General features: G+C 37.0%; 2 protein-coding genes across 3 annotated transcripts in view; both read left to right on the forward strand.

Moving 5' to 3' along the window:
* arhgef17 (Rho guanine nucleotide exchange factor (GEF) 17) overlaps nt 1-10,457 on the forward strand; it is a 95,615-nt gene extending 85,158 nt beyond the window's left edge. For both annotated transcript variants that reach the window (XM_079873620.1, XM_079873621.1), the window contains exons 15-21: nt 616-856; nt 3,301-3,387; nt 3,476-3,543; nt 3,635-3,783; nt 4,687-4,861; nt 5,245-5,517; nt 7,875-10,457. In XM_079873620.1, the coding sequence (XP_079729746.1) occupies nt 616-856; nt 3,301-3,387; nt 3,476-3,543; nt 3,635-3,783; nt 4,687-4,861; nt 5,245-5,517; nt 7,875-8,071 (1,190 nt within the window). In that variant the 3' untranslated portion in view covers nt 8,072-10,457. The remainder of the gene's footprint in view (nt 1-615; nt 857-3,300; nt 3,388-3,475; nt 3,544-3,634; nt 3,784-4,686; nt 4,862-5,244; nt 5,518-7,874) is intronic.
* Nucleotides 10,458-14,230: 3,773 nt separating this feature from the next.
* relt (RELT TNF receptor) overlaps nt 14,231-26,535 on the forward strand; it is a 35,670-nt gene continuing 23,365 nt past the window's right edge. The window contains exon 1 of the mRNA XM_079873622.1: nt 14,231-14,390. The gene's annotated coding sequence lies outside the window, so the exon portion shown is untranslated. The remainder of the gene's footprint in view (nt 14,391-26,535) is intronic.

The raw sequence follows: 26,535 nt of genomic DNA on the forward strand, positions 1-26,535 counted from the left end.
ATCCTTGATGTTTCATTACAAGTGCCTAGCCATGTTAGATGATTCCTTCAGAGTGAACACGGGTGAATCTGACTGCAGTAGATGTGAAAGATATGAATAAAAGTGATGTTAATTCAGCCAGCGCACATACCTGTATTTACATCCTGTTTTCGGTCGAAGTCCACAGTAATCGATTGTCGAGTTCAGTCTGAGTCTCCATTGTTGTTTAGTTACCTATGATCACACGCGTGAACTCGACAATCGACTACTGTGGACTTCGACCGAAAACAGGAAGTAAATACAGGTATGTGCGCTGGCTGAATTAACATCACTTTTATTCATCTCTTTCACATCTACTGCAGTCAGATTCACCCGTGTTCACTCTAAAGGAATCACTCACAATGGCTGGGCACTTGTAATGACACATCAAGGATGTTAAGAGGCTAAAAGCAGGTTTAAAACTTGCCCCATTGAAGTCAACAGGGTGCAAATTTTAAAAAGAGGATAACACCTTGTAGGCAACACTGATTTTTGTCGTTGTTCTCTGTACTGACAGCACTCCAAATTTACAAAAAAATTAGCTCAATGTTAAAATTGAACGGAGTTCTCCTTTAATGATGTTTTTTTTCCTCTCAGATGATGAGGCAGTCGTTTCAAAGGACATAGCCACAGAGACCACCAGCTCCGAGGAGGAACAAGAGTTTCCCGTCCCCAACTCATTCGGGGCCCCTCGGCTCAGTGCGGACAGTCCCGTGGACGGCCGAGCCATGCGCCGGTCCAGTCGAGGGTCCTTCACCCGTGCCAGCCTGGAGGACCTGCTGAGCATCGACCCAGAGGCGTACCAGAGCTCCGTCTGGCTCGGGACCGAGGACGGCTGGTGGGTCAATGCATGACTGCGTATTTACGAAAATAATACACTGTAAAAAATTATATTATGTGTTTTAACATTGCTTTAATCAAAATAAGGTAAGCAATTTTCAACTTTGTTTATAAGTTGTACAAGATTCAACTAATTTATTAGTAAGTTAAGTCAGTTGAATGTAATTTAAGTTGAAATTACTTTATCATCCAAGTTGATTGTACTTAAAAATGTAAGGTTTAATTTACAGTGTACACTTAACCTTTATAATGTGGCGTAGTGTGGTACTTAATTTGGCTATTTTAGCATTATTTACACTGTTGTAGTATTTTTGTAATTAGCTTTTGTTTGTTTTATATTTAGATATTTCATTTTATGTCATTTTTAAAAAAAATATTTCTATTTAGCTTAAATTTATATTTCAGTTTTAATTTTTTTTTATTCAACTTCAACTTATTCATATCAGTTTCTAATTTTGAGGTTTTTTTTAAAGTTTAAGTTTAGGTTTTACGAGAATAAATGACACACTTAACTTGATGTAGAGCGGTAGCCTTTTAAACAAATTTTAAATAGTTTGCGATCCTATTGTTGGTTATTATTAATATTTTCACTGCACACTTGTCCATGATTATATCAGCCTAAATAAAAGCAATTATTTTCACTAAAGATTTTTTCTTTGAAAATAGAAAGTCATAACACCTAAAAAACAAGACCAAAATAAAAAAACAAATAATTTCATGCTAACTTTTAAGTTAAGTATTATAATAATTTTCATTAAGTCTTTACCAAACCCTATATAATGCTCAATTTATCATTCAGATAAATGTATAATATAACAAGTCGTTTTCATTACAATTCTGATTATTTCAATGGAAAATTAATGATCTGTTTTATATAACGTGATTTGTTAAAGTAATTATTATAAGTGTTTAAACTTGTGTTTAGTCTGCATTTTAAACCCACGGGCCTAATTAAAAGTTGAACGGGAGTAGCACTCAATGATGCAAGCGCATTCCCCTGCTGTTCCTTCTGTTTGGGGTTTAATTCTCACCTCAGGTGACCCTGATCTGACTACAGTTCCACCCCTTTACCGCGTTCCCAGAGAGACACACATTATCTCATGCTCAAACCTGCCCATGTCCTCAGTGCATCCTGTCACTTTCCATACAGTCATTTCTCTCTCTCTCTCTCTCTCTCTCTCTCTCTCTCTCTCTCTCCTTCACACTAGCAGGTGTGAAGTGTGTATTCATGCCGCAATGCCGGTCGACAGTCAAAACAAACAGAACACAATAAGATGTCTTAAGGAGCATTTTACTTGATTCCTGTCTATATAATGCATTTTAAGTAAGGAAAAGTTGACGACAGGCTGTTGAATTATTAGAAAATAGTGCACACCTGAGGTAGTAATGTTACATTTTGGGTGTGCATTATTTTCCAATATTTTCTAATTTAACAGCCCGGAGTTACATGTCTATAGCTCAACTTTTCTTTGAGAACATGCAACTGATTTATGTCTTTAACTACATATTGTAAATAATTACACTGATTAAAGTTTAATGAGCCTTAAGTACACATAACAAAGTCCATTGTGAGTAAGCTGAAAGTATGAAAGTCTGAATGGGCCAGTTCATGTTTTTTAACTTTGATGATAATAGAAAAAGTTTCTTTAGCAGCAAATCAGCATATTAGAATGATTTCTGAAGCAGTGTTGGGTGTATAATTCATTACGGAATAATTGAATTACTTTTCCCTTGTAAAAGAAAAAAAGTAAGGGATTACTCCTATTTTTGTGTAATTTAAGTAGTTACTTCTGATGTAATTGCATTAAATACTGTATAGACTATAGAACAGTTTTATATAAAACGATTGTGGATTTAACATCAAAATTTTACATCTAATGTTAAAATGTCTGTTTTTAATGTTCTCCCTTTAAAAAACTTTGTCCAGTTCAAGAATAATTGATGCCATTTTATACAATTTATTTGAAAGAATTCAAATAACCGTTTTCATTTCTATCCTAACTGGTTGATATAGGATTAAGAAAGTAATTAGTAATGCAATACTTTTTAGACAAATTTTTAGACTAATAACTTTTTAAACTAATTAGTACAATAATCTTTGTAATTATGTAATTAGTAGCAAGTAATTACCTTTTTAGAGTAACTTTTCTGAAGCATCATGTGACAATGAAGCCTAGAGTAATGATGTTGAAAATTCAGCTTTGCATCACAGGAATAAATTACACTTTTAAATATATTCAAACAGAAAACAGTCAATTTAATTGGTAAAAATATTTCACATTATTAATGTTTTTTTCTCTGTTTTGGATCAAATAAATGTGGACTTTTTTTCCAAAAAACATTAAAACAATCTTAACTTTTGAATGATAGTGTAACTTAAAATGTCATGTTTCATAAGCATAATAATGTAACCATAAATGTCTCACTGTTTTTTTTTTTCAGCATCCATGTGTACCAGTCCTCAGACAACATCAGAAACAGGAAGAACAGTATGAAGATGCAACATTCTGCTTCTATCCTATGTATTCTGTAAGCAGCCGCTTGACTCATTGATCTGTTGCCATGTTAACTTAACCAGCATCGGCATCGAACCTCAACATCTTTGTTTTATTTCCAGGTATTTTGACAACAAGGTGTTTGTGTCTCTGGCAAACGGGGAGGTGATTGTTTATCAGAGGGAAGCAGGTGAGCACAGATTCATAAAAAAATATATATATTCATTTTGAACCAATATGAGTGATTTACAAAAAGTCTCTGTCTTCTTTTTGCATAACAGGAAGTTTCTGGGATCCTCAGAGTTCTCAAACGCTGTGTCTGGGCTCTCCAAGCGGACCCGTGACCAAAATGGTTCCTGTGGCGGGAAAACTGTGGTGTGGCTGTCAGAACCGGGTCCTTATTGTCAACACCGGCTCTTTAACACAAGAGGTCAGACCCAAACTACATGCGGACGACATCTGGAAGGAGACTTTTTGATTTAAAAGACAGTTCATATTCAGTAATATTATCGATTCAGCTGCATTGACACCATCAGATGAGAACAACATTTTAATTGAATTGAGATGGATGACACTAACTTTGCAACATTAGTTATGCTTCCATCCAGCTATTTTTATGCGACTTTTGGGATACTAAAAACCCTGGATGGAAACTCCAAGGTGTGCAAAAATGATAAAAATGCACATACAAATGTATGCGATCAATTGAAAAGTACACATGCGCATAAACTAAGATGGAAACACATTTACCAAAACATTTATCATGTATGAAAGATCCACAGTGGCTTCCCCGATGGCAGCAACTTCCATTTTTATTACAGATATTTTGGGCCAATTCTTTGCATTCGGTGCTTTATTAGCAAATGTTTTATGCGATATTCCAATCTTGCACATAACTTTATATGGAAATTGAGCTGAATAATGACACTATTATTTTAAGAGCTGCTTTACAGCTTAAATTGACTTTGTTTCATTACTGATTAATTTTACAACATTAACAATGTCATTTTCCTGTTTTTTTCTTTATTTTATGTGAAGCAACTTTGAAACAACCTGTATTGCAAAAAGCACTTTATAAATAAATTTGACTTGACTATTGACATCAGCAGATTAAACATTTAGCTAACACTTTAGTTTTGGGTCCCTTAATCCCTTAATCCTACCCAATATCTAAACTTAACAACTACCTTACTAACTCTCAATAAACAGTAATTAGGAGTTTATTGAGAAAAAAGTCATAGCTAATGGTTAGTTGGACCCTAAGCTAAAGAGTGACCATCACCTTTTGCAATTTTCACTTTTTTCTCATTATATATTTGAATTTCTTCTTCAGCACTCGTTCCAAGTGGGTCAGGACAGCGCGCGCTGTGTGACCAGTATGGTGAGCTACGGCAAAGGCGTATGGATCGCTTTACAGGGCAGTGCTCATGTGCGACTGTACCACGCTTCCTCATACGAGAGCCTCACGGAGGTCGACGTGGCACCAGCCGTGCACAAGATGCTTGCAGGTATTGTTAAGTGTGCATTTATTCATGATTTTCACCTGCTGCATGTTAAAACAAGGGGAAAAATCAGTAACACTTTATTTCGATAGTCTGCTTTAGACATTCTACTAACTATAAGTAACTTTGCAACTACTTAGCAGTCATTAGAGTATTAGTAGACTGTCTGATAAATATCTGCTAATACTTTATTTTGATGCTCATCAACAGACATTCTACTGACTATTCAAATACATGTCAACTTATTATACTAACCCTAACCTAAGTCTACTAATACTCAATGAGAGTTAGTTGACGTAGTTGCAAAGTTCCTCATAGTTAGTAGAATGTTTTCTTTAAGAGCTGATTGTATTATACTTTGCAGAATAAAATAAAGCCCTTTCTTTTAGGGTCTGATGCCATTATCCGGCAGCACAAAGCAGCCTGTTTGCGGATCACCGCTCTTCTGGCATGTAAGGACCTGCTGTGGATTGGCACCAGTGCAGGGGTGGTCCTGACTCTGGCTATCCCGCCAGTGTCCTCCAGCACTGGGCCGGGCACTCTGCGTGCCCCCCTCCTCCCCATGGGCTCCGCTCATGGCCACACGGGACACGTCCGCTTCCTCACGTGCATAGAGCTGCCCGAGGGCTTTGACGTCAACTTCCCACCGACGTCGGAATCAGGTTTGTTTCTCACAGCCTATTGCAGTCTGGGTAATATTGACAGAGGATCTGGCTACAAAACTGCATTACAGCAATACAGAGACATTGATCTGTTTTTTGTTTTTTTATATGTTATTAAGCTACAACCTGAAATTCAGAGTGTTAAGAGTTCAGTGACTTAATCTGTTCTAGTTGGTGTCCATATGTGTTGTCATTTTATCCATTGTTATACAATTTTTTTTTTTTTTTTTTGAGCAGTATATTTATTAATGTTATGGAGGAAAGCCAGGAACTCATAGCACCTTAAAAATTGTCCAAATGAAGTGTGTGGACCAAAAACTCTAATTATGGAAACACTTAAAAAAAGCCCACACACTCTAACAATGACATGGGGAACCACCAATTGCACTGTAATTAAATCAATATTTTAAGATAGATATTTATTTTATTTGATAAATGTTATGGTATTCATTAAACCCAAAAATATGGTTAATAATAATTCAATAAATAATTTAAGATAATTTATATATATATATATACACACTCACCTAAAGGATTATTAGGAACACCTGTTCAATTTCTCATTAATGCAATTATCTAATCAACTAATCACATGGCAGTTGCTTCAATGCATTTAGGGGTGTGGTCCTGGTCAAGACAATCTCCTGAACTCCAAACTGAATGTCAGAATGGGAAAGAAAGGTGATTTAAGCAATTTTGAGCGTGGCATGGTTGTTGGTGCCAGACGGGCCAGTCTGAGTATTTCACAATCTGCTCAGTTACTGGGATTTTCACGCACAACCATTTCTAGGGTTTACAAAGAATGGTGTGAAAAGGGAAAAACATCCAGTATGCGGCAGTCCTGTGGGCGAAAATGCCTTGTTGATGCTAGAGGTCAGAGGAGAATGGGCCGACTGATTCAAGCTGATAGAAGAGCAACTTTGACTGAAATAACCACTCGTTACAACCGAGGTATGCAGCAAAGCATTTGTGAAGCCACAACATGCACAACCTTGAGGCGGATGGGCTACAACAGCAGAAGACCCCACCGGGTACCACTCATCTCCACTACAAATAGGAAAAAGAGGCTACAATTTGCACGAGCTCACCAAAATTGGACGGTTGGAGACTGGAAAAATGTTGCCTGGTCTGATGAGTCTCGATTTCTGTTGAGACATTCAGATGGTAGAGTCAGCATTTGGCGTAAACAGAATGAGAACATGGATCCATCATGCCTTGTTACCACTGTGCAGGCTGGTGGTGTAATGGTGTGGGGGATGTTTTCTTGGCACACTTTAGGCCCCTTAGTGCCAATTGGGCATCCTTTAAATGCCACGGCCTACCTGAGCATTGTTTCTGACCATGTCCATCCCTTTATGACCACCATGTACCCATCCTCTGATGGCTACTTCCAGCAGGATAATGCACCATGTCACAAAGCTCGAATCATTTCAAATTGGTTTCTTGAACATGACAATGAGTTCACTGTACTAAGATGGCCCCCACAGTCACCAGATCTCAACCCAATAGAGCATCTTTGGGATGTGGTGGAACGGGAGCTTCGTGCCCTGGATGTGCATCCCACAAATCTCCATCAACTGCAAGATGCTATCCTATCAATATGGTCCAACATTTCTAAAGAATGCTTTCAGCACCTTGTTGAATCAATGCCACGTAGAATTAAGGCAGTTCTGAAGGCGAAAGGGGGTCAAACACAGTATTAGTATGGTGTTCCTAATAATCCTTTAGGTGAGTGTGTATATATATATATATATATATATATATATATATATATATATATAATATTATATAATATTATATTATATTATATTATATTATTAATAAATAATAATTATTATTATTATTAATTTTTTTTTTTTTACATTTTAGGAATGTCATAGTATTCATAAAACATGCAATTACGGCCCTGCAAAATTGTCGTATTAAATATTTTATTTTATTTTATTTTATTTCGCTCAAATAACAAACTAGCTAAAACACACGTTAGACAATTTGCTTGATTTATTGAGACGCAGAACTTTCTTTTTCTACAGTTGCAGTGTTGACCGTTCCCACTTTTAACTTTTAACATGTAAACTGCAATAATCATGAACCTAATTACACCTGCTATTCACATCCATCTCAACTGGTCAGAGATAAAAAACGTCACTCAAACCATCACATTTGTAGCAAAAACGCTAATGGGTCTTAATGCATCCCGCACAACAAAAAAGGGCAGCATACTTACCTGTCAATCAACCATTGAGTTTTTAAACTTGCCTGGTTTGACTAGTACTTGTAAACGGATGCATCCAAGACGGATGTTAACATAACATCAAATGATGAATGAATATGTGTTTTATTGACTTTTCTTACAGTGAACTCTGAGAGCAGCAGCGGAGGCCTGCAGAGACGAGACTCAGCCCGACGGCGCGCTTCCACCCTCCTGCCCGTCAAATCCAACCTGCTGGTCATCAGCGGCGGCGATGGCTATGAAGACTTTAGACTGACCAATAGCAGCGAGACGGTGGGGCGGGACGACAGCACCAACCACTTACTGCTGTGGCGCGTGTAATGGAAGCCCCGCAAACCAAGCCGCTGGACTGGCCCACGCACTTCCCCCCGAAACCCCGCCCCTTCCTGTCCTCTGATGCATTGTGTACAAGCGTGTAACACGTCAACAAATGGGGTGTTTGTTTTCCGTTACGTTGTGTTATGTCATTTTGTTTCTTGGTGTGAAATTTTGATCTCGCTTGCCATGTGGTGTTTCCTGTGAGTGCTTTTGAATGTTGTGTTGAAACTTTAGACGCAGCTTTAAAAGCGGAAAGAGAAGAAAAAGTGATTGTAAAAACCATAGCAGAGAAGATAATCAGAGAGGAACAGGTCAAGTAAAAAAGGAATAGACAGAATTGTTCGGTTGTTGGATAGAGAGCGGGTTTGAACGCATCGCACGAGGCAGGAAGGATTGTGGGTAATGTGTGGATGGACATACAGAGGGGAAAGACGAGTTTTTTCATCCTTCACTTTGTTAGAGGACAGTCCGCACACTTTTATGGTCAACTACTGGTCTCAACAGACTGTGATTTGAATGGAGAATGAAGATGTTTTTGTTAAACCTCTCATCGGAACGAGATGAGAGTTAATCTTACGTAACCAATGTGCAATATAAGGCTAGAGTACCTACAAACTGCTATACCACACACACACACACACACACACACACACACACACATACACACACACTTTACTACTCCAATAATCAACAAACTCACAGTCAGAGATATTACACATTATCACTTTATTCTTTTGGTTATAAAATCAATCTTATGTATAAAAAAATAAGACCTTCACTATATTATGTAAAAGAGCAGCAATGACATTCCATTTATAGGTATTGTGACATAAAATCCTTTTGTACAGTATTTATGTTTTTTCATTTTTAGTTGAGTCTTTTTTTATAGCACTTAATTTATAAATAAGGTAGTCTGGCATTTTCTCTACTGAAAGATTTTGATGCTCAACTCAAGTTGGGTCAGTGAGTTTGTGAGAGAGATTGATTAAATTTTTTTGAAACCTTATTTGAGTGACAAAACATCCAGGTCATATTTCACCCTAAAATCAAAAAGAAATCAAATAATAATTCTGCATAAAGAAAATGAAGCCCATCTTCAGGACCATTTCAGATTTTATTTTTGCATTGTCTTATTTGAATCCCAATTAATCACATTTCCCCCAAATGTTTTAAATAAAATAATAATAATAATAATAATCTCATTCACTTTACTGTAAATCATTTGCGTTATTTTTAAGGCAATTATTTAAAATTAAATTTAGTACAACAAATACTATGGTAGCCTATGTATTTTAAAAGTACAATATTGACATTTTTTTTATTTTTTTATTTTTGCATTATGGTAATTGAAATTTGGGGAAAATGTGACACTCATAAAAATGATGTAAAAACATAGTTTATTTGAATATAGTTTGAATTATAAGATGGACATGTTCTTGACAGGCTCCATGAGGTTCACCCATTGACAGCTTTGTAATTCCAGTGGTCGTTTTCGTCATCATGGTAATTCAGGAAAGGGAATTGTGTTGTTGCTAAAGACAGCCTTGATTTGACGAATAGAGTTTGGAGTCGATAGATAAACTCTGTGCTTGTTTTATGAGTGTGCATGTGTGTAGATTATGACACGTAGAATGAAGTCAGACGGGTTACAGCCCTTCAACTGCATGTGGCCGCTTATAAGAGACGATTAACTGCTAAACCGCTCTGCCTGCGCCGCCCGCCGTCAGGTGGGTCCACTTCCTGTTAAATGAGCAATTTCAGCTGCCTTAGTTTGCCTGGAAAAGAACAGAGTCAGTCACAAACACACCCAAGTACTCGCTCACCCGCATCCAAAATGTGCCGAATGACCCGAAGGATGTGATGTCAGACTTTTCCCAGACTGCATCACGCATGGGAACATTTCACTAGTTTGTTTTATTGATTGATCTGGGTAAGGTATGAATGCTCGCAGGTAGAAATCGTCACGAAGACCCTCAGAGAATCATATTTTCATAAACTGAGTCTGCATTTTAAAGTTTTAATCAAATATCTAAATCAATCAGTGATGATCGTCGAGTCTTACTGTTGTAAGTGACCCTCTCAGCCCTTTCTAGTTAAAGACGTCATCAATGTTTATTGTATATATTGCCTTTCTCTGTACATAGTGCTCTCACGGTCCACGATTGTTCATATGAATCTAATGGCATATTTTTATAAGTATTTTTGTCTATTTCTTTTCCTCATTTGGCATGTGCCGTCTCATTTAAATTAAAACTATTACAGTATTTTAAAAGAAGAGAAGAAAAGCCGGTCCTTGTAACAGTTGTCATGCTTTTTTTTTTTTTCACACCGTTGTCCTATGATGTCACTGTGGGTTTCTTTGTAATTAAACATTTCACTGATGCCAGAATCTCGAGGCTTCGGTCAACTCATTTACAAACATGCTCACACATGACTCATATGAGTCAATGTCAGGAAGTTTTCAATGATTGTGAACTGGCACCTTCTTGGGAAAGGAAACAAAACACTCCTTTGAAAAGGTCAGTTTTTTAATGAGATGAAATGAGAAGAAAATCTTCTGTGCCAAAAGATGAGATGTGTTTGAACCGAATAAAAAAAATAAAAAAAACTTATATTAAATAATAATACCAAAATGTTCAACCTGTCCATCTCACATTTGTTCAATTCATCGACTATTTTTCTTAGAGTAACTTTTGTTTCCTGGGTGTCATATTTTTATGAAATTACATTATTATGCAGTTACAGCTCACAAAAATGTAGGACACAGATAAATATTACACGTGTGGTGATTAAAATAGCAAGATCATTTTAATTTTTGTCTTCCGTGTTGTTATATTGGTGTGTAAATCCATTGAACATTAGGTTATGATTCACTCCTTGCTTTTGTTAATCATTTCCTTATGTGATTAATAAAAGCAGTGAGTAGTAAGTGTAAAATATGATTCAAGTGTAAATCATCACTTAGATTTGAATTGTGAATTCAACCGAAAATGACATTGTATGATTTTTAATTGTTGGATAAGCCTAGAAGGAGGAGAGGAGAGAGAGGCCTAAATCACCATTTTAAGGAGGGTAAGGACATTTCATGCTTTTAATATTTTTATATACACTACTGTTAAAATCAGTAGTATAACAGTAATACTGTGAAATAATTATTACAATATATTTTTATTGCTCATTATTATTCATTACTCCAGTCTTCAGTGCCACATGATCCTTCAGAAATCATGCTGATTTGCTGCTCAAGAAACACTTCTTATTAATATCAATGTTGTAGACATATTTCTGTAGACACCGTGATTTTTTTCAGAATTCTTTGAGAAATAGAAAGTTCAAAAGAACAGTTTATTTGAATCAGAAATCTGTTGTCACATTATAAATGTCTTTACTGTGACTTTTGATCAATTTAATCGAGCCTTGCTGAATAAAAGTATTCATTTCTTCTTCTTCTTTTTTTTAATCTTACTAAATCAGCGCTTGTGTTGCTGGTGTGTCATCAGCACAGTGTTCTGAATGACTGTCCAACATTGACACCAACTGAATGAAATACACAAGACCAATTCACGACATCTCACTGCGAACTAGTTGTGCGAGAGAACAAAGAAAGTTTTATAATGTCACGCAATGAACATTCAGTGCCTGATAATGCAGTTCATGGTTTGTGTGAGAGATCTGGTTTTATTCTGACGCACAATTCAGTGCAGTTGGTGTATAAGAAACCAAAGAATGATGCAGACTACATTAACTTTCTCTCTCCCTCCCCTTCTCTCTCTCTCAGGTTACAGAGTAACAGTGAAGAAACATTTAATTAAAGATTTAGAGCATTTTTAAGGTTTCTACAGAAGCATCAATTAAACTAAATGCACACAAAAGAGTTGAACAATCATGCACTTTATTTACCAGCGAGGAGGAACACCACAGTTAGGGCCGTATAGACAATTATGGGACTGTGTAAGATAATGAAAACATGCGCACACACACACACACACACACACACACACACAAAAACTGATGCTTTTATCCAGTTGTATTTTTAGGGTTATTGTACTGAACGGATTCACTGTCTTTGCCATCTTGTTTATTCAATTAAACAGGCCGTTCTTTTGAATCGTTCACATTGTCTGCTTTGATGTTTTTCATGTTTTTCAAAAATCTGAACTGTGTTTTGCATTTGAAGTAGTTAAGAATCAGTAACACTTTATTTCGATAGTTTGCTTTAGACATTCTACTACTAACCATAAGTAACTTTGCAAATACATGTCAACTAACTCTTATTAGACTGTTAAGTTATAGGCTTAATAGAATAAGCTGACATGCAAAGTCTGTTGTGGGACCATCAAAATAGTGTTAGTATTACGCAGGTAGTCTAATACTTTAATGAGTTGACATGTTGTTGCAAAGTTACTTATAGAGTGTCTAAAGTGGACCATTGATATAAAGTGTTAACAGTTATGTTTGATTATTATTGAATAGAAGCTGAAAAATATCAAGTATAACATACATTTGCTGTTTGTTTTAACTGGTTATTGTGTTTGAGCCTGAATGCTAATTGTGTCAATTTAATCAAATGTGCAGTTACACTTTAAAGGCAGGTGTGCTTATGTACTTTATACATTCATTCCATACATTAGTGTTAAAATCGTAAATGCATACCTCAGGTCTTCAGTGGCCCGTGATGTCATTCTCTACCCTCCTCCTCATTCATTTTTTAAAGTTAGACATCAACCTTCTAGGTATTCCTCAATCAATTAATTATTAACTATATAACAAGAAAAAAGAATACAATTATTTGTAAAAAAAAAATTGCCTGTTTTCCCATTTTTTTTTTTTTGTAAAAAATTCAATAGGGTCGCTAATGACCCGAGGTGTGTAACAGTGCAAGTATTATTATTTTTTCTGCACAAAAATAATTGAATCTTTGTTGACTGAATAAGTGTAATTCACGTTTTTTTCCACAAGGTGGCTATGTCTGTTACACAATGATGAAGTGAAATTTCACTCATACTTACTGCAGGCAGAAAACAAAAGAATAGGAAGTATCAGCTGCAAAACTTGAAATGGCTCAGCGATTTACTGCAGAGCAACGCAATCTAGTCTCACTGTCACTTGATGGTGGATCTGGTGAAGAAGCTGTCAGCGATCAAAATACTGATTTTGAAGATGTTGAAAATGATAGTTTTGAGAATATGTTTGAGATCGCTAATATGAGCCGGATGCTGAATGTACTGGGAAATGAGTTCTTATGAGAACAGTGATGATGGTATAAAACATCTGCTCAAACTGAACCCTTCCAAGGTCCAAAAGGTATCAAAATGTGCTTTATTTTATTCTTCTGTAGGCCTACTCTAATATCAGGAGATTTACATGAGGCCTATTGCGACAGGTAGTGATCCATTATTGGTCCGGGTCTCTAAAGACCCGAATATGTAATAATGATTGGTGAAACATTCTTGCATTTAAGGGTTATTAATATCCACTTCATTGGATGGCTGCTCACATAACATTTTGGTTGCATGATTGGGTCGCTGCTTCTTCATTTGATTCAGATTGCTAAATAAAATTGCTAGTAAACAAAATTTCCAATGCTAAATTTGCTTGTTTTTTTCTTCTTCTTATGGTTCATTGAACAGCAGAGGGACTCATCTGGAATGACAAACTAATAATGTGAGATTCTATTAAATTGCCCTACAGCATGAGTGCATTCCATGAGCACATAACACATTGCTGGAGACACAGAAACATGCAAAACCAAAAGAGCAGAGTTTATGTAGACAATATTTAGATGAAATATAAGGAGATATGTTCGCTTTTTGTCACAAAAAGAGAAAAATGTTCCCCTTCTTTACTTCAATATTTTACTTGAGGAAACATGCTAAATGAATGTAATTTCATTATCAACATTTATTCGATACATGGTTCGATATTCTAATGAAATGGCCAATGTACTGTAGCAAGGTAGCTACTCTTTTAAATGAATTGAACTTTGTTCAAAATACATTCGCATACAGTATGTAGGCGAGTAGAGAGAGAGAGAGAGAGAGAGAGAGAGAGAGAGAGAGAGAGAGAGAGAGAGAGAGAGAGAGAGAGAGAGAGAGAGAGAGAGAGAGAGAGAGAGAGGTGCAGATCATATTACACACAGACAGTGCATGTGTGACGTGTTTCTCTCCGTTCTTCTCCGTCACTTGGTTCAAATGTTGGATCCCTCTTCTCATCTCTGCGGTTCTGTCTCTCTCTCTCTCTCTCTCTCTCTCTCTTTGTGTAATTATAGATTACACATTCTGCATACGATGATTATAGGACACTTATGAATTCAGTAAAACAGGTAAGATACAAACTTTATTCACTGTGCGTATAATAGTTTATTAACGGATGGGGACAGTTGCAGTGCGGATGCGGCATTTCTGCCGGGGTATTTTTAGAAGGCTAACTTATGAATTCGGTTGTGTGTCCTGTATTGTATAGCCTACTTCATACTCAGATGAGTGATATACTGTACTGAGCTGTGCTACAGTATGTCGGTGTTTTTAGAGTTTAAGATATGACAAGTTTAGCTGATATCTCGTTCCGCATTGAAGACAATAGAATGTGTTGTGTTCAGTTTGCTAGTGTTTCGTGATGCTCTTACTGCGCTCGTTCACTTCAAGGGCAGCAAAACAGTGTCTTTCTATTGAAATATTAACTGTGAACTGTAAAAGTGCTTCAAACGGGTTATTACTTTTTATTATTATCTGAATTACTCATTGTCAGACGCACTAAATATGATTTTAAAATGTCTACAACGCTAAGACTTGGTAACACTTTATAATAACTTTCCTCAGTAGCCTAACATCAACAAATATTCTAACATTAAGCTTTATAATACTTAACAGATCTGATCATTTATTGTGGTTTTACAGCGGCAGCACTAGCATTAGCTGTACTGTAGTCACTAGGTATTTTGGTCGAACTAGTTACCATGGTAAGTTAGATTGTTGTAAGTACTGATCTGTTAAATATTATAATATTTGTAATAAAATTCATTATGTGAACGTATCTATATGTGATTATAAGTGCAAATGCATAAACTATCGTTTGAAAACAAATGAAAGCAATTTAATATTATGCAGCAAAACGACATTGACATTGCAGCCAGGAACATTGTGTTTTACTGTAACTTATGTTGTGAACTTACCTTCAGTATTTATGGTGGTCTTTAAACATCTCATACCTGCTACAATGTCCATAGAATCTGATGTATGAGAGTAGAAAGAGGAACAGCATTTATTTGTTTTATGAAACGAAGCATAACAAAATAATTTATTGCCATAATTTACCTCCTGTGATAGTGTCATCCACTTCAGCTGTTTAAATCATTCAGGGATCACAAATTGTTCAGCTCTTTTCTAGTGAACTTGGTTAACTGAAACAAAGCGGCGAGCATGTTTAAATATACATCTCATCATAACGTGTCGCCCACTGGGCAGCTACACACACACACACACACACCTCTTCTGGCAACAGACTTTGGCACACACTGCACCAGCTGCGGTTTATACCAGCTGGAAACACATGTTTGTGCTGCATGCATAATTTATAGTCTGCACTATAAACAAAAATGCTGGGTTATAAAACATTGCACAACTCATGTGTCAGCCTATAGGAACATGTTGGATACATCCCAAAAAATCCCATTTTAAAAAAACGTTTAAGTTACAAGGCGCCACCCTTGTTGTTATAATTAACATCTTTTGTAAACCCTCCATGAATATTAAAGTGAATCGCAGCATTGGCACAGAGCCTGGATGTAATTGAAATCTCTTTGTAGTTCTACATCTTTTTTCCTCAAACACTCTTACGAACATTTTATTCTCACGTTTGAACTAAATGCAGTATTGCCGTGTTCAGCATTACCTGCTTTATGAGGCACGCAAATGCTTTAGTAACTTTAAGGCTCATAAAGCAGTGTGATTAAATGCATGGCTCTAATACAGCCGGCGTTTTAATGGGACAGGCCAACAGACCCACTCTGACATTGTAATATATTTGGCACATCTGATCTTACATTTCAGCCTTAAAGGGTTAGTTCAACCAAAAATGAAAATTTTGTCATTAATTAGCCTACACTCATGTCATTCCAAACCTGTAAGACTTTCGTTTATCTCCGGAACACAAATGAAGATATTTTTAATAAAATCTGAGCGATTTCTGTCTCTACATTGACAGCTATACACAACTACAACTTTGTCGCTTCAGAAAGTTCATAAAGAGATTGTGAAACTAATCCATGTGAATTGAGTGGTTTAGTCCAAATTATCTGAAGAGACACGATCACTTTATATGACAAACAGATTTAATTTAGGCTTTTATTCACATTCATATTCATATTCAATTATTTTCACAAAAATATTACTGGTTTGCATATCTGGGTAGATATTTTGACAAAACAATGGCACTGACATGTTTTTAGATATGCCAAGTTGTGTTCAGTTTAAACAGCTCAAACAGCTAGCCTGGGACTAGGCTTAAGCCTTGTCTGTGAAACCGGGGGTGGATTTTGTTTAATGGCAGTTTTCCTTAATAGAGCAAATAAACATTAAATTTGCTTTAAAAACGAAGAAAATAATCGGCCATTTAAAAAAAAAAAAAACGGAATCGGCCATGAAAAATCATGATCGGGGATGTGTGATAAATTTGGCATGTGTAACTGTGATTCAGTGCCAGAATGTTTCCAGATTAACACGACTTATGTTCATGTGTTTGCATAGCTGTCCGTGCATTTTTCCCATGCTTGCATACTTTTGTTTTGATAGAGTTCATTTGACCATCCTGATTCTGCTAGTGTGACTCTGCAGTCCAAACAAGAACCTTGCTAGGACTGTTATCTGTAATTGCCTATGCTCCTTTCTTGACCCGTACTGGAACGACAGCACCAATTCATAGTTTTGAAGTGGGAGTTTGGTTGGCAGCTTTGACATTGGGCACGCTCCTCTGAAATTATGAAGCAAACGTCTGGGAAGAACCCAAACCCTCCATGGCTGGATGCAGGAATCAATGGCTTAATTAAAGCTTCATTATTTTTGTTGGTGGATCGTTTCACCAGAAACGAACCAAATTTACTGTATACTTTTCCCTCCCTGGCGTGCAGACATCTACCTGCGTTGGCTGGCGTGTCCGCGTTGACCTCTATGTGGTTTGGGCGCTGTTGGCGCACCGACCGCTCTGAACCTCAGATCAGTACTGTGTCCCCGTGGGTTCTGCTGACTTTGCGAGCACTACTACTGTGATACATTGAGTAATATGCGTAAACATTGAAGAGAATAATCTCTATGTTACGTACAGGAGACATTTAATTTAATTAATGGTAAAATCAATGTTTTTTAATGGCTTTTACAGGCTCTAAAGCGTTCCAAAACTCTTGTGTAGGTACATATTACCATTTATTATGTTTTTAATTGTATCAATAATATATTAATATAATACATCAATAATAAATTTTTGGTAATATCATGTGTACCACTTCAGTTTGATGTCGCTCATAAATTACATAAATTCATTCAGATTCTATATATAATTTGCATTTACCTTAAAGAGTACTAAAAATTCATTTGCATCTCTTGGCTGAAAAGGTTTTTGAACATTTTTGCTTCAGTGAGTTGTTGACTCAAGAAACCCTTTGAGCAGTTCAGTCTGACTTGTGAATGAATAAATCTTGGTTCAATGAGCCAGTGAGTTTTTTGATTCAAGAACTGCTCGATAAGTGATTCAGTCAGGTTTGTGAACAAAGCATTCTTGGTTCAGTGAGTTAGCCTAGTGGGTTGTGTCTAAGTCAGTTTTTTTCATGGCCTTCCCTCGCTAACTTCCCTCCGTCTCGTTCACTCGAATGTACGCCATTGCTTACGAGTGCCCACTACTTGCGGAATTCTTGAAATAGGTTTAAATGGAACGCCTAGCCTAAGCCCTTGATAACTGGCAATCCGCTATGGAGCTGATTCATTATTTACAGTTTTTTTCTCATGAATTTGTTTTACACACCATTCTATAGGCCTGTATATGATTGGGCTGTTGGAGAAAATTACACAAAAATTACAATACAAGAAACTATGGCTCGGTTTCACAGACAGGGCTTAGATTAAGCCAGGTTTAGGCCTTAGTTCAATTAGGGCATTTAAGTGTGCCTTAGAAAAGAAAAAAAAATCTTGAGACAAAACAATGGCACTGACATATTTTAAGATATTCCAGTGCAAGTTGCTTTCAGTTAAAATAGCTCAAACATGAGCTTTAGGACTAGGCTAAGTTTAAGCATTGTCTGTGAAACCGGGGGTGTAACTGTGTAAAAAAAAAAAAAACAGTAAGCTTAAGGTAGCTATAAGTATTATGCAGTTAAATGACAAAATACATCCAATATCATACAATAGATGTGTGTGGGGTGGGGGTAAATGAAAAGGTTTGGCTAGTTCACCCAAAAATGAAAATTATCCCATAATTTGCTCACCCTCAAGACATCCTAGGTGTGCCAAACACAATCGGAGTTATATAAAAAAAACATCCTGGCTCTTCCAGGCTTTATAATGGGAGTGAATAGATTTTGAAGCCCAAAAAAGTGCATCCATCCATCATAAAAGTAATCCATACAGCTCCAGGGGGTTAATAAAGACCTTCTGAAGTGAAGCGATGCCATTGTGTAAGAAAAATATCCATATTTATACATTTATAAACTATAATCACTGGCTTCTGGTAACGGCCGTACACGAGTCTAGTTCTGGTGGAAGAGTGACCTCTGACCTGTGATGTCACAATCGTGTTGCATTGTTGTCTATGGATCTGCCTGAAGTGTATTGAGTACAGCTCCCTCAGTCAAAATCGAGGGCTCGAGGGTCTGTCCAAATAAACTTCACTCCCCCACTAGACGAAGTTGAACGCACTTCAAAATGGAAGCGGAGATTCCCCCGGGGGATGTTAAGGGAAATTTGCGAGTGTAAAAGGGAAATTAAACACAGCACTGCTCTGAATTATTCAGTCGTATTTGTGAATGAATCATTCTTGGCTCAATAAGTCAGTGAGTTGTTGGCTTAAGAACTGCTTGAGGGATTCAGTGGGTGCTTCTCATTTCTTATTTGTGTATCCTCATTTCCTCTTAGCTCCACCCCCTATTCTCGCTCATGACTCCTCTGGAAGCTTCCTCACTCCTAATTCCTCGCCTCCTCGCGGTGCAGTTAGAGAATTGAGATGGCCTTCAAGATGGCTGAGTACGATAGGTTTCCGGCTCACAGGCTGGAAGATGGAGGAACAAGGAAACGAGGACGCATCAATTTGAGTAGAAGCACCCAGTCTGACTTGTGAATGAATCATTTTTGGTTCAATGAGTCAGTGGGTTGTTGATTTGAGATCTGCTCATAGCAATTCAGTCTGATTTGTGAACAAATCATTCTAGATTCAATGAGTCAGGCCAGGGGGTTGCTGACTCAAGAACAATTGAAGACTTCAGATGCAAAAGCCTCTAAGTGCCATCTGAAATTTTCTTCTAAAATGAGCATTTTTATCAAGTTCGTATATTTAGGTTCAGTAATTTCACTTTCATGACAATTATTAGGTAATTTTCATTGCCATTAAAGTGAAATAACTGAACATAAACATACAAGCTTGATAAAAATGATCATTATAGAAGAAAATTTCATGGCACTTAGAGGCTTTTGCATCTGAAGTCTTCAATTCAAAGCCCTCGATTCAATTCAAAAAGGTGTAGCCTATATTTTAGCATGTGTGTTCACTGGGAATTAAACCTAGAATCTTGGCTTCACTCCGCTCACCATGTTGAGCTACAGGAATGGTAGCTTTTACACTAGCTGTGGCCACAAAGACCAACACAAAGGGAAAGTGTTGCTATTCAGGATGTGATGATACAGCACTTGGTGCCGGGGCCACATTTGGACCTTTTCAGGGTGTCATTATAGGGCACAGGCGGACATGTGAATGGAAGTACCCCCTCCATCCGATGCTGAGCCACATGACCCTGGCCTGCACCCTCCGAAAGGCCGACATCCATTAATTAGCACTGGGCAGCGTGGGTAATGTGACATTCCTGCAGCAGAGGCTAATTACAGATTCAGAGAACAAGACGCAGCCAGCAGAGTTGGGTGACCGACCCATCTTAAGGCAAAGGTTGTGACCTTCCTTATTCTAGACATTTGGCATCATTGGAAGAGTTAACTAAGACACACTGCACATGTGCTTCTTTTGTTAACGAATATAATATGTAAATATATTCCATAAGGATTGTCTCGTGCATTTAACATTCCTGTTTTACAGGACCGATGAGGTGGAATTCCTCTTTTAGGAACAGGAATTGTTCCACACTTTCATTAAGGAAGTGTTTCCCTGCTATTTAATTTCAAAACTGGTGAAATAAGCTTGTCTCCCTTCAGGTTTCTCCTTTTTCTTCTTGTTTTCCAGCAGGCGTTCCCTTGTGAAAGATAAGTAAACTAAGCACACTTTTAAAAAGAGTAGATAAAATCTTTTAAAAAGATTAGGAAAATAATAGTACTTGAAAAAATTATACTGAACGTATTGTTTTCGGACACTTAATTGCATGGTATTTGCTATTAAATGAAAATGAAATACTATTAGTTGAAATTGAGAGCTTTTTGATTTTTTTAACTTAAATTAATTTACTACAGTTCAGTTCAGTACTACAGTTAAAATCATGTGCTTTACATCAAAATAAGTGCATTTCAAAGCACAGCAAAAGATTATTAAAACATTATTTAAAATGTACTTAATTTGACATTACTACAAAGTTTTTTCTAATTATATATTTTATTGTTACAAAAGTAGACTTTTATACTTTTAAAAAGTCACGAACTTACTCTAAGTACACTTAAGTGGACTTTTATTTCATTAATATTAATATATGCAAGTTTGCTCATTCAATACAATGCAAACAGCCAAACCCTTGTGAAAAAGAAATGAGATTACTTCTTTTTCACAAGGGTTTGGCTGTTTGCTTTGTACAGTAATACCATATCTCTCTTTTTTTCCAGATCAAGCTGTAAGAATCTCAGTTTTTAGCAATGTGGAATCACTTAACATTGCCAGAATGATCTCAGATATGTTATTGTGTGCAATGTTAGAAGTGTTTTCCTAATCAAGCATCTTACGATTTACTTCTTCCTTGTATAAGTTTCCTTGTAATAGGAATATTAAATGATTGCCTTGTCTATTTCTATTATAGATAGTGAAATGCTGCCTGAACACTGATAATATGCAAATAGACATTGAGTCTGTTCCAAAGTCCCTTACAGGTAGTGATGTCAGCCTGTCAATCAAACGAGTGGAATCCTACACTGATGACGTTCTTTCTCACTGTGTCGATTTACATTATCAGTATCAACACGGTTGCCACCAGCTTCTGTTTACTAACGATAGTAGAAGTACATGCATTGTACTTTTCCAGTAACAAGCTTTTTTTTTCTTGTGCATCAATTTGTTCGAGTCCCTGTGCTGCATTTTACATTCATTGCTTTGCCATCATATTCTTATAGTTATTGAGCCCTTAAGTTGCTTCAGTGTATTGCTTATATGGGTAGCTTCATTGTAAAAAATCTAAATTGTAGCTCTCCCAACACTGAGTAAACAACAAACAAAGCTAAATATAGACACAATCTAATACTTATGACACAATCATGTATTTAATGGTGAAAACAGCTATCGTGATGCTATCTATAGCGGTTATGAATAGTCAAATCTCGTGTGCATGGGAGTAGATAATAGCCGTTTTGTAGGTATTTGTCCAGAATGATCGTTGGCAACTGTTATTTAGGTATGACATCAAGGGCCTTATTTTGAACAGGCAGATGTTTCATCTCAGAGAATAATTGGTTTTCCTCTGTTTTTCTCAGTAGAAACCACAGTAGAATGATGCACATGGCCCATAATTATGTTATGCATCAGTGACCTCGTCTTTTAACAGCAAACGGTCCACAACAAGAACAGGAGACCTGTTCCAAACAAGCAACAAAACACTTCATTTACCACTGCAATCTCTTTAACACTGTTTAAAAACTATTAGTAAATGTTAAATCATTCTTACTGGTTTTTGACAAACAGTTCCGCCCCGTGATGCCAATTCTGCAGATTCAAAAACATTTTGCTTTAACATTTTATGTTAAAACAATATGCGCGGTTTGCAGGGAATCTAATTGTATTGTTTTCATGATTGAATACATTTTGGCAATAGCGCTACATGGCACCAGCATCACCAAATGAAATTACAAAAATAATGACTGTTTTCATACAGGTTTCCAGAACACACTTTTTGTCTTCCATTGGTGTGACGAACAGAAGTCCTGTCCAAATTTTTTCGATGTTGGCAGATCGAGATCCTCAAACAAATGATGTTTTGATATCGTCACAGTGTTTACAGTTTCCCAGAGGATTCAACCAATGAATGGCTCCCTTATAGCTTCAGTGTTAATGTTGAATCAATTCGATTCACAATTCAGCATGAAAACCACAGTAGAATAATGCACATGGATCGTAATCCCTTGCTTTACTCTGCTCAGTATATCATAGCTCTAGAGCAGGGTTTCTCAAACTCGGTCCTGGAGGGCCACTGTCCTGCAGAGTTTAGCTCCAACCCTGATCAAACACACCTAGCTGTGAGTTTCTAGTGATCCTGAAGACTTTGATTAGCTTGCTCAGGTGTGTTTGATCAGGGTTGGAGCTAAACTGTGCAGGACAGTGGCCCTCCAGGACCGAGTTTGAGGAACCATGCTCTAGATGTTCATAAGCAATATAAAATGAAGCCCAAAACAGCTTTATGAGCAGAAACTCCCTTTTCATCCCATTGTCTGAAGTGGTTTTTATTCGGCGTGATGGTGTCCCTCTTGTTGCATAATGTTCCTCACCCCTGGTGACAGAGGGATTGTTGTGGTTACTGGCCGCAGCACATGGTTGGCACGTATCTTGAAACATGCAGGACGTACAACATAACATGCTGTTAGCATCTGAAAGCAAACGGTGGTCAGTTCATTTGAAGGAATAGAGAAAGGGAGGGATTGAAAATGAGGGTAGGAAAATGGAAAGTGTCTGGCTATTAAAATCTTAGGCTATATTTGTCAGCATCATCAGGCTGGTGGGTATTTGAAGAAAGACAAGCGTGTTGAACTTTCAGAGTGCGAACAGGAAGTGACACGTGGTTGTATGGCACATGTCAGCAGCACCGAAACCTGCTGACAGGAGTTACAAACTAAACTCACGTGGCTTTGAATTCTTTCATATAAATGTTTATATTTTTGTGTTTCCTAAAATGTTTCCTCAAGCGTGTGTCAGTACTGTTGCTAATACACTACTAAGATTTTCTAATACTATTACTCTGTAAAAAAGCATTAAATTAATCAAAAGTGTTTTGTACAATGTAAATTTCAACTTGCCACTCATAGAACCGTGTATCACGGTTTCCACAAAAATAAGCAGCGACACAATAGTTTTAACAATGATAATAAAGAAATGTTTCAAATCAGCATATTAGAAAGATTTCTGAAGGATCGTGTGATAATGAGTTCTGAAAATTCAGCTTTCCCATTACAGGAATATATTAAAATAAGTTCAAATAGAAAACAGTTGCTTACTGTTTTAAATCACAGTATTACAGTTTTTTCCATAAGGGACTTCTTTCAAAAACATTAAAAACTTTTACAGATCCCAAAGTTTTGAAAGGTGTACATAAGGGCATATTTCAAAAAAGAAATGAAAATTGTCATCATTTACTCACCCTCTTGTCATTTTAAACCTGTATGACTTTTCTTCCGTTGAACACAAAAGAAGATTGTTTTCTCTGCGTTTTTTGGCCATTTATTGAGTCAGTGGTGTCCTGGATTTTTCAGATATCATCTTTTGTGTTCTGCAAAAGAAAGGAAACAATACAGGGTTGAACCAACATGAGGGTGAGTGATGTCCTTTGAATTGTCCTTTGAATTGTCCTTTTTTGGGTAAACTATCCCTACCTATAAAAATTAATCCTACAGACACGAATGATACCTCAAATTGTGCAGTTTGTTGAAAAGGGTAGTCATTTCTAAGGGGCTGTTCACACAGAACGTGTTTTTCCATTCCAATGCACTACTTTTCCTATGTTTTTCTATGTAGGCTAAACGTGCTAGACGGATGTGTATAACCGTTGCGCCTGCGTCTTGCGTCTTTTGTAGCTTCTCGTGCATGAGTCATGACACACCGTTATAAAAACGGGGTTTCACTTTTTTTCAAAGCAAGAACAAGTCCTAAGGCTAATTTTAACCTGGTGGATGATAAAACAATAAAAAAAATCCCATAGACTTACAATAAAGGAGGGACCCAAGCCATATCTAGACTTGAAGGTGAGCTTGTTTGACTTGGGCTAGTAAATAACCTAGAAACTCACTAAAAACCACTTAGAACATCTTAGCAAATGCATAAGAACATAGTAACTACAGACGAGCAATACCATTATTGTATAGTTAAAGAGTTTTTTACTAAGCCAAACAAAACTGTCCCACTTTTCTCTCGAGACCTACTGTAGTGTGATCAGCAGCATCATTACTGATTCATGTCTTGGGTGATATTAGATAGATGTGGTGTGTTCCTTTTGTTGTTGAGGTTATTAGTCAGCAAAAATGATGTACTTTGAATTGCATTTGATACCTGTCTCTGTTTATTCTGTTGTAGCGAATCAATACTTCTGAAAGCTTAACAAGAATGTATCAATCAAGCGATGGCTAGACTGTGGTTTCTAGTCTGAAGGTTTGGCTGTAGAATAAAGCCCTACTCTTATACCGGGACTCTCGCTTTGTCTTGTATTATGGCTTGATTCCGATCTAGATCCTGAAGCGACATGCTGGCAGGACTTGAGCTGCAAAACGCCACGCTTCCAAAAGTCAATCCAGGGCAACTCCTTCATCGTTTCCAATTTGTAAGATGACAGATCCTAAAATGGATAATTCTAGGTGATTGTGTTATGTTTGTTGTTGTTTTATTTACGTTATGCCGTTTTTCATGCGCTTCCAAAGCCACGGAACGGGGAACCGGACAGTATGGAGATAGAGCTGCAAGAACTGTAATTACTGTTCGCTGGGACTTTATTGCTTTTTAATGAAAGAGCTAAATTTAAGCATGCACGAGGCACGTCTGACTGGCAGCTGATCTTGAAATTTGAAGGAAAGCCATTTCTGTGTGGTGGTTTGTGGGTGGGCGGCCGGGGCGGAGGAAGAGGTGGGGGTACATTCATTCTTTGAACATTTCTCCCAAAAAGCCCTGTCATCAAGAAGGGCGACTGAATGCTTGTTTCCAAAATTGTAAACTCATTTGTTTGTTACATTCATTCATTCATTTATTTCCACTTTGGAACATTGGGGATTTTTTTTTTTCTAGAAGTATAAGTTTAACTAGTCTTGATTTAAGCTTTCCCCACCGGATGTGGGTGAGACTACTTTTATTTTGCAAGAATGTGACAAGTTGTTCTCCAAACCAATATAAGGTGATTCCGGATGCCAATTGACTTTTCCTTCACTGAAAAAGCTACTTTGATCCAACACTTTATTGATAATTTCTTTACTTAATTGGAAAGAATTTGAGGGAATATATTGGCTGAAAATAATGATTTAGGCCTACAGACCCAAATTTTAGTCAAGTAATTTTTATTTATATTGTGCTTTATACAATACAGATTGGCTGCATCCAAAATTGCATACTTCCCTACTATATAGTAGGCGAAAAACAGGAGTTGACAAAAAAAGTATGTCCGAATTTACAATACTCATAAAAGAGTAGGCAAAAAGTACCCGGATGTCCTACTACTTTGAGATTCTGAAGTGTGCATGCGATGGACACTTTGTACGTGTGTACGATGTTGTACGTCCAGATTACATTCATACTACACACACTCTCACACTATATAGAACGTACTTTTTTAGCGGTTGTGAAGTCATTTCTTATTCAAAATAAGTACCTCAAGATAGTATGCGATTTCGGACGCAGCCAGAGCAGCTTCACAGGAAAATAATTCCTTCATAAACAGGAAAATAACAGAATCAACGATGCAAACTTAAAGGTAGGGTAGGTAATTTTCGTAGAGCTTTGAAAGCGTAAGATCCCACCCTCCCTTCAGAGCATCTCCAAAGCCACACCTCCTTCAAAACACATGAAGCGCACAGCAGGGAGCAAACAAAAGCGCCACGAGAGATGCCGTTAAACTATCTCATGTCTCAAAGCACATAACATTACAATAATAATGAACGTAAACAACTTAAAGAGCTCTGACCTGCACCACCTGACTGCTGCAGACTCATTTCGGCGTTGATAGTGTTGCTTTGAAACTCATCAATTCGAGTCACGAACTGCTCAGTGTATAAAGTCACAGGTTTCCATCTCTTCCAAATTACAGTATTAATGGCGTGAACGCAGCATAGGCTTGTTGTTTTGGCTCAGGAGGAACTGTAATAGGTGACTGTTGTGACGTC

The sequence above is a fragment of the Squalius cephalus genome, assembly GCF_949319135.1.
Source record: "Squalius cephalus genome assembly, chromosome: 6".
In the NCBI taxonomy this organism is placed as follows: domain Eukaryota; kingdom Metazoa; phylum Chordata; class Actinopteri; order Cypriniformes; family Leuciscidae; genus Squalius; species Squalius cephalus.